This window comes from Notechis scutatus, chromosome 7, assembly GCF_049901735.1.
Source record: "Notechis scutatus isolate UNSWTSFEM ecotype Mainland chromosome 7, rNotScu1.2, whole genome shotgun sequence".
Classification (NCBI taxonomy): Eukaryota; Metazoa; Chordata; class Lepidosauria; order Squamata; family Elapidae; genus Notechis; species Notechis scutatus.
In genome coordinates, this window is record NC_142015.1 from 22,099,910 (window position 1) to 22,112,083 (window position 12,174).

Here is a 12,174-nt window from a genome sequence, read left to right on the forward strand (position 1 = left end):
TGGGCAGCCAGCCAATTGGGAGTAATACAATGTTTTGGGTAAACATATGCAGGAAGTTGTATTATTATAAAGCAAAGTCCTAGTTGAACAAAGAAAGCTTGACTAATTGAACTCTTGGTCCAAGAATCCAAAACTTAACTCACTGGAAGAGAATGCCACCAAAGTAAGCAAGAATTTTGTGAGCAAAACTCACAAAGGACTCAATATAAAATACCCCACCAGATGAAACTGAATTCCTACATGAGAATCAGTGTGGTACCATACTCAAAATCTGAAGTAGGGGTGAGTACAGCCAGATTCTAATCCTCCTTACAGGTGGAAGACAGCTGGATGACTTAACAGAATAACAGAGTTGGAAGGGACCTTGGAGGTCTTCTAGTCCGACTCTCTGCTCAAGCAGGAAACTCCTATACTATTTCAGACAAATGGTTGTCCAATCTCTTCTTGGAAACCTCCAGTGTTGGATCACCCACAACTTCTGGAGTCAAGTTGTTCCATTGGTTAATTGTTCTAGCTGTCAGTAATTTTCTCCTTAGTTCTAGGTTGGATATCTCCTTGATTGGTTTCTATCCATTGCTTCTTGTCCTGCCTTCAGATACTTTGGATAATAAGTTGACCCTCTTTTCTTTATGGTAGCCCCTTAGATATTGGAATACTGCAAACATGTCACCCCTAGTCCTTCTTTTCGTTAAACTAGACATATTCAATTTCTGTAACCAGTCCCCTAATCATCCTTGTTCTTCTTCTCTGTATTCTTTCTAGAGTCTCAACATCTTTTTTATATCATGGTGACCAAAACTGGATGCAGTATTTCATATAACTTTTGGCCAGTCTCTTGCTCTCTGTCCTAGACTAAGAAGTTTAAAAAAAGCACCTCTATTTATCAACCTTCACTTGGCCAGCATGGTAGATCACAGTCCACAACCTTGATCAACCCTTCATCCTGCAGTGGATTGACTTGAGTTGATGGTAACAATTGTCTAATGATAGCCATTAATAGTCCAAATTGCCAATTTTCAGAAATGCTTTCATTATGGATGGAAATGCTGAGATCTAGGCTGGTTATATGTTAAGTAGGCCTGGTGATGCATTAAGTAATACCAAGAAAGAGAGTTGACCACCTTATACCATCACATTCAAATCTATACCAGCCTGCCCTATGTTTTAATGGAAGTTTGTGCAGGTGGCAAACTTGATGGCATCAAGTTGAAGAAAACGCTCTAGTAAGGAAATCAAAATGCTTGCTTCAACTCAGCCCCCAATGTATTGCTTTGAATCAGAGGTGTTATTCAGAAGATTCTGACCAGTTCTGGAGAACCGGTAGCGGAAATTTTGAGAAGTTCAGAGAACCGACAAATACTGGCCCCGTCCCCATCTATTCTCTGCCCCCCAAGTCCCAGCTGATTGGCTGGGTCTTCTTTTGTTGCCCTGCCCAGGAGAATGGAGCTGGAAAACAGGTTAGTGGGGTGGGGAGGGGATGGGATTTGCAGTAACCTTCCCCAGGAGTGGGGAAGGAATTGAGATTTTGTGGTATCCTTCCCCTGCCACACCCACCAAGCCATACCCAGCAAGCCACGCCAATAGAACCAGTAGTAAAAAAAATTGAATCCAACCGCTGCTTTGGATAGCTTAAGAAAAACCATGATTTCTGTCTCATCTCCTGGCAATGTCAATCTATTTGTTCATGTTACTATCCATCCCACTCAGTAAGACAGCATTAGAAAGGAAGAAGATCTTGCCAATGACTTCAGTGAAAGACCCAAAGATATATCAGCCTTCTAAACTGATACGGATTTCATGCCAGCTCCATTGTCACAATCCTCCTTGCAATTGGTTGAAGTCAACTAATACTGTAGCCCTTCGGGGCAGTAGGCACTATTGCCATTGGCCTATGGTAGAGATCTTTTCTAAGAGAAGCCATCTTCTATAGAAGATCATATCAGAGGCTACCCTAAATAAACAGCATCTGTCATTAAATCTGCACTCAGATATGACTCTTCAGGCCTTGTTTCTGGAGTTTTGCAGACTGTTAAGTCCTCTCTAGTCAAACATCAATGATCTTGAAAAGCTAAGCAGGAGTCAGACCTACTTGATGATATTAGGACATTCCAGGCTAGAATGGGAATTTTAAAAAATTCTAGAATGCAACCCAAAATCCTTTCTGTATATTTTTATCAAGAAAACTAGATGGATGTGACTAGACTAGACTTGACTAGACTAGAACTTGGCCTCTACTTGAAGGAAACTTCATTATTTACTCCAGAGGTCTCCAAACTTGGCAACCTTAAGACTTGTGGACTTCAACTCTCAGAATTCTCCAGCCAGCATGCTGGAGAATGCTGGGAGTTGAAGTCCACAAGTCTTAAAGTTGCCAAGTTTGGAGACCCCGATTTACTCCAAGCTGCCCAAGAAGCAAATCTAAATATTACATACAAGGAACACTTCAAAATAAATTTAATAAAAAGCTAGAAGATCTGGTTAGGTATGTTTAAAGCTATAGAAACAATCTATGCACTCTTATACCGTATTTATATAATCATCTTGTTAGATGGCCCCAAGCAACAATATGTAATCTACAAAACCAAGCACAGTTCTCCTTGCCCCATGTGCTGAGTTTATCATGGTTAAGAAGCAAATATGGGGACATTTCTGGGGTTCACTATGTGTTGCTCCTGACAGTTTTCAAAGAAATTGACAGTAATATTTCTAATCCTCCTCTCCATCCGTCACTTGATTCTCTGAATAATCCTACCTGATAAACCCAACTAAACTAGTTTGGTGTCAATGTAGGGAAACATCCTATGATGTTTGCAAAATTCAAATTTTCACCATCGTAGTCTCTAAATATTTACTTCTAGAATAACATTAATAAAAGGAAGCATAATAAGGACCTGCCTTAAGACCATGATGAGGAAGGAGAGAAACACAACCAAAATCAATATCAGAAGGAAGAGGCATAGTAGTAGAAAGATATAGGGAATTTGGTTTTACTAGCTGCTACTTGAAAGAATTTCTGTATTCAATCTTGGAAAATTAGATTATTTTCCAAACTCTTTTTTCTGCTGCATTTTTGCTCATCTTTTTTTTCCCATTTTGCTCAAGTCTATACTCACAGCAAGTCATCTGGTAACATCTGAAGGCTACAGGATGTAGTTCTTTTAGACTGCAAATAGGAATCCTTTCAATTTTTTTTAAAAGCAGAAATCCTTTGCAAGTTTTAAAAGTAGTTCTAACTTCCCTCTCCATTGAGCTAATTCTCTGCAGACAATTTACATCATCAAGAAAGATGTCCAAATATTGTCCTTTAATTTTCTAGCCCTCTCTGCTAATCTGGGCTCAGCCTCCTCATTCTGTTGTTCTTGTAGATGAATACACTATGTGTATTTTATTATGTGGTCAGGAAAAGAAAGACTGAAATGGGAGAAATCCTTGCTTAAACATAGTCAGAAGAGTTTTAAAACCTCCGTATTTCAGCAGAGCTAATGCAATAATGCTTTATAGTGAAAATCTAGCTTTTTTGTTTAAAAAAAAAAAGGTGTACTACAGTACAGATACAAGCATAGCAAAATTAGCATCTTAAAAGAACCCCATCTAAACCTAAATTTTGCCAGAAAGTACAATTTGGGTTGTCAATTTTCCTGGCCATTGAGACAAACAAACAAACAAACAAACTGCTATTTTCCTATTTAGTCTGTTATAAAATAAAATGTCCTACACGTTTTGTCCCCATCCCCCCAGTGTAAATTAAGAAAGTCTCCATAAATGATTGAACTGTGCAAAATACAAGGCATACTCTCATCCTAGGTCTTCACCCAACAGATAAGAAAGTCAACAATATGTTGTATTTTTCACTTAGAATATTCAGACATCAAAGAGGTATGACAGTTGAAACAAGCAGAATATTTTTGTTTTCCCCTTGGTGTGTTTGGATAATTTCTAATAACACACTAGTAAATAAAAATTAACAGGTCATAACCCTCATATATCTCAGCTCAAAATCTCGGTAGTTTTGCCAACCAACTTGCTCAACTAATACCATGTTTTCTTTCTCTAGTGAATTCTAAATGAACACTACGTAAATGCACACCGTCTCTTGCTTCTATGGTTTCTTTTTCATATATACGAAAACAGAAATGTCTCATATATATGAATAAATAATATTGGGAGAACCAGGTTTGTACAATTCGATCAATCGTATTCCCCTTCCAGAGAGTATACAAGCTGAAGCTACAGCAGAGAGCAGGTGGCTGCCCAGTTCTTACCAAAGAGCTTCTAGCTCTTCATTTCCCAACTCTGAGAGAGATCCAGAGAAAGTTTGGAAAGAGGATGAGGAGGGTCAAACTGAAATATTTGCTTTTTGCCTTTCCACCGGTTTACATAGGATACCTCCTCTCCTCATGGATTACATTATAGTAGAAGACTATGCAGCAGATGTAACTTGCTCCTCACAAAGGTCAAAGAACTTCACCCTGGATTTTATCTTCTCACAGATCATCACATCCCGTGTCGCTGATCAGTGGATCCTGAAGGCCTAAGCCACACCAACCTGTGCTTCAATTTCTCCTTCGACGCATTTGACCACAGAGAAATCTACAACTTTTCTTCTCCTTATTTCCCTCTCTTCCCCCTGGCTGGTGTTATTCTAAAGTAAGGTGGCATGCCCACTAGAATCGTCATGGTCCACGTTGTTCAGAATGGCTGTCTGGTCTTCAGGAACCTGCCGGTGACAGAGGTCATCCTTCAGGGCGGAAAGGCGGGCAAAGGGATCCTGGCGAGAGTGTCTCTTCTTTTTCCGTAGACAGACCGCTTCGTCAGGCCACAGTACCTGAGAGTTAGGATGTTGTTGAACCTGGGAGGCAGAACCATCTGGAGAAGAAAGCAAAGAGGAAGGAGTTGGTTAATCTCCGGCACCAGTATTACGAGAGGACACTTAAGTCTTTGAAGTCCTCTCTTTAAGCCAACAAAAAGCAGGCCGTCATCACCATAAATCAACACACACACACAACCTAAGGTATCACCAAGGTGCAGGTATGAAAAGCTTGAGCTGTAGGAACGTCAACCAGGAAGGTATGGAGGTGATCTTGGTGAAGGTGAGGATGATTTTCACACTCATACCAACACGGTGGGGGGGGAAGCAGCTCTAGCAATTGCAGCAAGATGGATAAGCCTTAAAGACATAATCAAGTAACAAAGAAATAATAATTTAAAAGAGGAGGAACCAGGAAAAGTTATTGAGGAGCAGGGGGTCAAAGGGAGGATGGACTATGAGAAGTGTGCATGAGAGGGTGGTTTTAAAGACAGAAAGCCCCCCACCCTGGGAAATACTGGCTGTAGGGACTGAGGTTAGGAAATCTAGAAGCTAGTTTTGGTTTAAGACAGTTTTCCCCAGCCAACAATTGCTGAACAGATGGACCACCTCATCAAATGCTCCAGCCAGCAGGGCTCTTTTGCTAAGAGATCTGGGCCCTGAGGTCTACGCATCTACAAGGCACCCAGGATGCAGAAGGGTAGCCAAAGGAATGAGGCAAAACTCAAAGGAGATTGTTTCAGTTCTGAAGAACCAAGCTAGAGGGTCACCCAACAATCTCTATTCTGGGTTAGACCCAAAACCACGTAGCCACGTTCAGGCCCCATCGAGCGACCGAAGCAATTCCCATTACAAGTCATTGACTTCAATGAGCATTGTGCCAGGTGGGGAAGGGGCAGCGGGAGAGGCAGGGGGAGCGAATCTGGTGTTCCTCGCACTCACTGCTTTGTTTTTTGGATTTCGACTTTTTTGGCTTCTTAATCCGTTGGTATTTCAGAGCTTCGAGCCTCTCAGGTGCGGCCGCGTTCCGGGTTGGTGATGGACGTCTTCTAGAAAGACAAAGCAGAAAGCGCCATCAGTGGCCCCCTGCCCTATTCTCTCTTGAGGGAGGGTCTCTCTGATGGCAAAGAGGGCATTTCAACCTCCACCTGGTCTGCCACAGGGAAGGAAAAGATGGTGACAATCATAGCAGGGTGGATGCCAAATCCACCCTATCATGTTCTCTGCCGGAGGTCAATGTAGCATCTTACCTCCTGGGTTGTTTTTATTTGTTTCCTCCCTTGCATCATCAGCCCTGCATTCCAAGACAACCCCCATCCAACGCAGCCCTTCCTTTAAGCTGGCAACCTTCCATTTTCCTGTTCTTATCCTCAGAACGACTTAGATCAAGCCAGGCAAAAGGTTATGGAAAGGGCACTTGGGTCTATCGTTTGTGGGAACAGAGTCAACCTCTTGGAAAAATGGCTGAATTGCGGTTAAAACAAAAGGAAGGAAACAAAAGCCACATTCAGGCTGAGGGTCTGGGCCTGAACTATCTGCAGTGTTAAACAGAGGAAGAGGAGGAAGAAGAAGAAGAAGAAGAAGAAGAAAAGGGAGGTTAAAGTGGCAGTTTCTAGGCTGCTTTAAGGCACTTTTTTTTGTGTGTTTTTGCTAGTTGCAAGAGTGAAAATCTTTCAGAAAAATCCACGTAGGGGTTGCAAGAGATTTTTAGAAGTCTACCAAGAACAGATGCATTCACAATAACACATAGTTGCCTTCAAAGATTAAGTTGCAAACAGTAGATCCTCCAGACAAGTGTAGTTTATGCAGTAAAGTGTGCCTACAAACAACTGCATTTTCTCACACTTCAATCCCATTTAGGGGCAACCACAACTTAAGGCCCAGCTGATGGGTTTGCCATAGGACAACAGCACTGGATCAATGTAGCTACAACACAATTTATCTAGAAACCGCAGCAGCAGCCCTGTCCATCTGCAGCTGTGGAATTCAACCATTCTCTTCTGCATTACAAAACAAGATGTACGTTTCTTTAGTTTCTCAATTTGCGCACAATCTATTGTTTACATAAGCCCATGTTCCTCAGCCATAGTGTGGTTGCTGTTTTACCCAGCCTTTAGGCCAGGGTTTGATGAGCTGAAAAAAGGTGGAGAAAGTTGGTCCAAAACCAAGAATGACACTAACAATTATGGTTTGTGGTAATTCTTCCAAGCTGAGTTCTTTATTGTTTCACACCTATAGACAAAATCTTGCCGGACTGAGGACTCTATTATTTGTGTCTACAATATACCCCTGGGAACTATTAGGGAGAGGTTGTCTTCACCCTCTTTCTCTCACACTAATATCTGGTCTGAGTTGTCTCTTACTCCTTTGAAATACACCCTCTTTCTCTTGGGGATCCACCTCCTCACTACATTACATCACAAAGATGGAATAAATGTACTTCCAATTGCAATAAAACCAGAGTTAGCCAAAGAAGAAATTTATCCAATGCATTTTTCCCAACACCATCCCCCGGGTTTAAGAAAAGAGAGTAGATCTTATGTATAAATGGATTCTTAAATTTTAAATCTCTGAGATTTCCTGGAAGATAGTTGATGTCCCAAAATATCAGAGGAGAGCATGTGATTTTCCAGAGTGGCGGTGGCGCAGTGGTGAGAATGCAGTACCGCAACTAATTCTGCTGACCGCAGGCTGACAGCAGTTTGGCAGTTTGAGTCTCAACCGGCTTGAGGTTGACTCATCCTTTCATCCTTCCAAGGTCGGGTAAAATGAGGATCCAGATTGTTGGGGGTAATATGCTGACTTTGTAAACCACTTAGCTGTAAAGCACTGTGAAGTGGTGTAAAAGTCTAAGTGCTATTGCTATCTTCAAAAAAGGAACAAATGAGAAGATCGGAAATTTCAGACCTGTTATCTCAATGTCTACATGGAGTAAGATCCTTGATCAGATTACAAGCAGTAAGTACAGTGGTACTTCAGTACTCAATTGATTCTGGGAGGTGTGATAAGTGCCAAAAACGATGAGAATCAAACATTTTTTTCCCACAAGAGAACAATGTAGTAAGTTGCAAGGCAGCCAACACTGTCAAGTGCTTAGCTTATGCGTTGAGTACCAAACAAACGATGAGTCAAAATGCATTGAGTACCAAATTCAATAAATTTCAAAGCAGTTGTACTTGCATGCCAACCTACCACTGTACTGTGCTTGAATAGGCATGCTGCAATTAACTTGGATACTTGTTCATTAATTGTCCAAACAAACCTTCTAATTGTCCAAACTAATTTTCTTTCCTTTTTAAAAATATTTTAATGACCCCGTAATCCCTTGCATCAGGGTGGAGTCAGGGGAGTTGAATGGAGCTGAATGTTTACTGGCCGGATGCCCTTCCTGTCACCAATGCAGAGTGCACAGCAGATATATATTCATTGTGCCCAGAGAGAGAAATAACTGCTGCTACCCAGGATTGAACTCACAGCCTCCTGATTGTGAGGCAAAAGTTCTACCTCTAGGCCACTGCTCAATTTTCTTTCCTCTTATGCCATTTACTAATTTAGTAGAACGGGGGGTGCCATTGACACACTAAAACTGGGCCTCAGCAGAATTCCTCATGATTTTTTTTTAAAATGATAAATATATGCTAAATGATATTACTATTAGATGAACTCATAGTTGGCTGAATGACTACCCTCAAAAACTGCTCAGTTGTGGCTACAGATCAGCTTAAAGCAGAGATGTGAAACTTTGGCAGCTTTAAAGCGTGTGGACTTTAATTTCCCCAGCATGGCTGGCTGGGGAATTCTGGGAGTTGAAATCCATAGGTCTTAAAATTGCCAAGATTGGACACCCCTGGTTTACAGACAAATATCAAATGAAACACCAGAAGATTCTTCCCTGGGTCCAGTGCTGTCCAACATTTTTATCAACAACTAGAATGAAGGTGGGAAGTTAGGAAGTTTTGAAGAAATCAGGAAATTCTTTGCAAATGAGACAAAGCACCTCTGGATGAAAAACAGAAGATTCAAAAAGTTAGGCTTGAGCAGCAGACTGAAATGAATAGGATGGAAGACAAGTAAAATTCTGCATTTAGCTTGAAAAAAAAAAAAGCCCTGAGCTACTTGAATAATACTACAATCAAGATCAACAGGAGAGAGAAATTAATAACTGACATTTTCTAAGAGATGGCATAAGAGAGCCAGCTATCAAGAGTGAGATGAGAGCAGAAAAGAGATTTAATTCAATTTTGTAGCTCTCTTGATTCTGCAAAGATGTTTGAAAAATTCAAGGATGTCTTCCTGTTCACTGTGAAACAATCGATCAAACAATCAAGAAAACTGCTTTTGCCCAGGAGATGATAAAAGGAACTGAAAGCGGATGTATTACCTGCCCTTTCTTAACATCAACCAAGCCACTAATTAAAAAGAAGGCTTCAAAAAGGTACTACCTTTTTCAGATTTGAATGCCTCATATTTTAGAGGAAAGAATGAGTACTCGAAATAAAAGGAATTAAATAAGAGTGCCTATCAGATATCTCTTTTGCACAGGGCACCGTGTCCAATCAAATAGCATCACCCTGAAACCTATCGACTTAAAGTCGATCTTCCAGTGGAAATTCAAATACAAATGAGTTTTGCAATATGTTCAGGCTATTGCTGTATAGTTCCCAAACAAAATAAAACTATGGGTCAGAATTTGCGTGCAGTTTTGGTTTGCCACGATATTAAAAAAAAAATGTTGAGACTCTAGAAAGAGTGAAGAGAAGCACAACGAAGATGATTATGGGATGGGAGGCTAAAATATACGAAGAATGGTTGCAGGAATCGGGTATGTTTCACTTAATGAAAAGAAGGACCAGGAGTGATATGATAGCTTACAAAGAAGAGAGGGTCAGGCTATTCTCCAAAGCACCTGAAAGCAAGACTAGAAGCAATGGATGGAAACTAATCAAGGAGAAAACAACTTAGAACTAAGAAGTAATTTCCTGACAGTGAGAACAATTAATCTGTGGAACAACTTGCCTCCAGAAGTTGTGAATGCTCCAACACTGGAAGTTTTTAATAAGAGATTGGATAATTATTTGTCTGAAATGGTATCAGGTCTCTCGCTTTAGCAAGGAGTTGGATTAGAAGACTTCCAAGGTCTCTCCAACTCTGTTATTCTGTTAACTATATAAAAAACATTTCAGAATAAAAACAGTGAATCTTCCATTTAACAGATATCTCTGTGAGTGGACCTCATATGCAATGAATGAACTCCTGAATTATGCATACATACAGCACATAAATCACATGAGTAAAATCCTATTTGGAGGAAAAAGAGATTTGGGTTTAAAGCAGCCCTCCCCTTCATTAATACAGTTAATTGATTAATCTATGCCTTGGATGAGGGAATGCAAAGCTTTTTCCATCATTACAATTAGCACAATTGCTTCTCTGGAAAAGAAAAGAAAGAAAGAAACTGTACATCAAGATATTTATCCCACCAATAAGTAAATTATTTTTGCAGGACACTGATTTCCAAACAGATCAATCATACTTTACAAAGGGCAAAATTTTCTTACCCATTTCACAATGGGTACGTGGTTCTTGTGTTATAGTGACTATAAATTTTGTTTGAAGTTGCTTTCTGAAATACATACCAAAAAGATATACTATATATCTCCAGGAAAATGTCCTGATCAATGAAAATATAAAAGGCATTACAATGTTGAAACGCTCTCAAAAATCTGCTGAAATTAAACATGTTTGTCAAGAGAAGAGGGGGAAAAAAGGGAAGCTGAATTACCATGATGCAATTAAAATTGAGACTGGACACATGTAAGAAATGTCTTTCTGGGGGAAATTTAAAAAAATAAAAGCTTTGTAGAACACAATTTTTGTTTCCAACATCTTCTATCAAATGCTATTGAAAAATCACACGAGAACTTGAAGGCGACAGTAATTTCTGTGGCTCTCTAACAGTTGAGGTTAGACAGGAAACTAGACACAGAAGTTCTGTTTATACAATTTAAGATTTCTGTCCTTTATATAAAATATCGCACCAACTTGTCTAGTATAACATTAGCAAGGAAATGTTACCCACACACCAGCTGTCATGTCTACACCCTAAAGTCATTATTTATAGAGATTCTCAATCATCCAGGTCATGGTTGTCCTAAAAATGCTTTCCCAAAAGGCAACTGGACTTTCTTGGTGTTTTTTTTTTTGTCTTGAAAGTGTTTCTCTTCTTATCCAACAAGCTTGAACTGAAGAAGCAAACCATTTTCAAGGGGGAAAAAAGCTAATTGCTGTTTGGAAAAGCACCTTTGGGACCTACACTCATTAGCTTTGATTTCTTAGTGGATGATGGTACTCTGGTTGCAAAAATTTGCAAGAACTGCACCACGTGTTGTTACGTCTTAAAGAATGACCAAATTCTTCCTGGGAAACACTTTGGTGGACCTGGCTGTTACTCATCACCTGAGAATTAAAATATGCAGTCCAGAATCATCCAGAGTTAGGATTCCATTCATGGTTTTTCACCCTTAGCTAAACTGGCGGGACTTTTAGAAATGATACTTGGAAACATCTGGAAGAGTAGTATAGGCCAGGGGTGTCAAACTCGATTTCAGTGAGGGGCTGCATCAGGGTTGTGTTCAGGGTTGGGCTTCAAAAAATTTAGCAACCGTTTCCCTGTTTGGTTGGTGGACGGCCATGGCCATGGTGGGCGTGGCCTAGTCAGCCTCCTGCACCACGCCCAAGGGGGGGACATTTTCTCACCCTCCCCGGGCTCCAGAGGCTTTCCTCAAGCTTCTGGGAGGGCGAAAATTGCTCCCTGGAGTTTCTGGAGCCTCTGGGAGACATGTTTTTTGCCCTCCCCGAGGCTCTGCGTGGGCTCTGCACTTACCTGGGATCAAAATGGGCCACGTGGAGACTCCTGGGAGGCAGGTAGGGAGGGTAAGGCCAGCCAGTTGTTGCAAGTATCAGTTCAACGAACCAGATGTAAAATTAACATCCAGTTCACCCGAACTGGTGCAAACCGGTAGCAGCCCACCGCTGGTTGTGTTTAACCTTGGGGGCCATGGTGGGCATGGCCAGTTTGACATCACTTGTGTCAGGGGCATGTGTGATGGCCCGAGTGCTTTGCCAGCAGAAAGGGGCTCCCGATCTCCATTTTTGGCTACAATGGCCTCCTGCAGTCCCCTGCCATTGAAAACAGAGCTTGGGTGGGCCATGTGCGCCCCCCTGGGCCCCATTTTTGGGCATGACAACCTCCTGCAGCCCTCTGCCAGTGAAAAAGGAGCCCCAAGCTCCATTTTCACTGCCAGAGGCACCATGGGCCGGTCCTTCTGTTTCTAGAGGAGCCCCATGGGCCAGATCTAAGCACCCCG

The 12,174-nt window shown here is 41.2% G+C and overlaps 1 protein-coding gene across 1 annotated transcript in view; it reads right to left on the reverse strand.

The window, feature by feature from the left end:
* Window positions 1-3,527: 3,527 nt before the first annotated feature.
* IGSF9B (immunoglobulin superfamily member 9B) overlaps window positions 3,528-12,174 on the reverse strand; it is a 92,473-nt gene continuing 83,826 nt past the window's right edge. The window contains exons 19-20 of the mRNA XM_087969822.1: window positions 5,750-5,856; window positions 3,528-4,866 (exon numbers count right to left, since the gene is read on the reverse strand). Of these exons, the coding sequence (XP_087825948.1) occupies window positions 4,643-4,866; window positions 5,750-5,856 (331 nt within the window). The 3' untranslated portion in view covers window positions 3,528-4,642. The remainder of the gene's footprint in view (window positions 4,867-5,749; window positions 5,857-12,174) is intronic.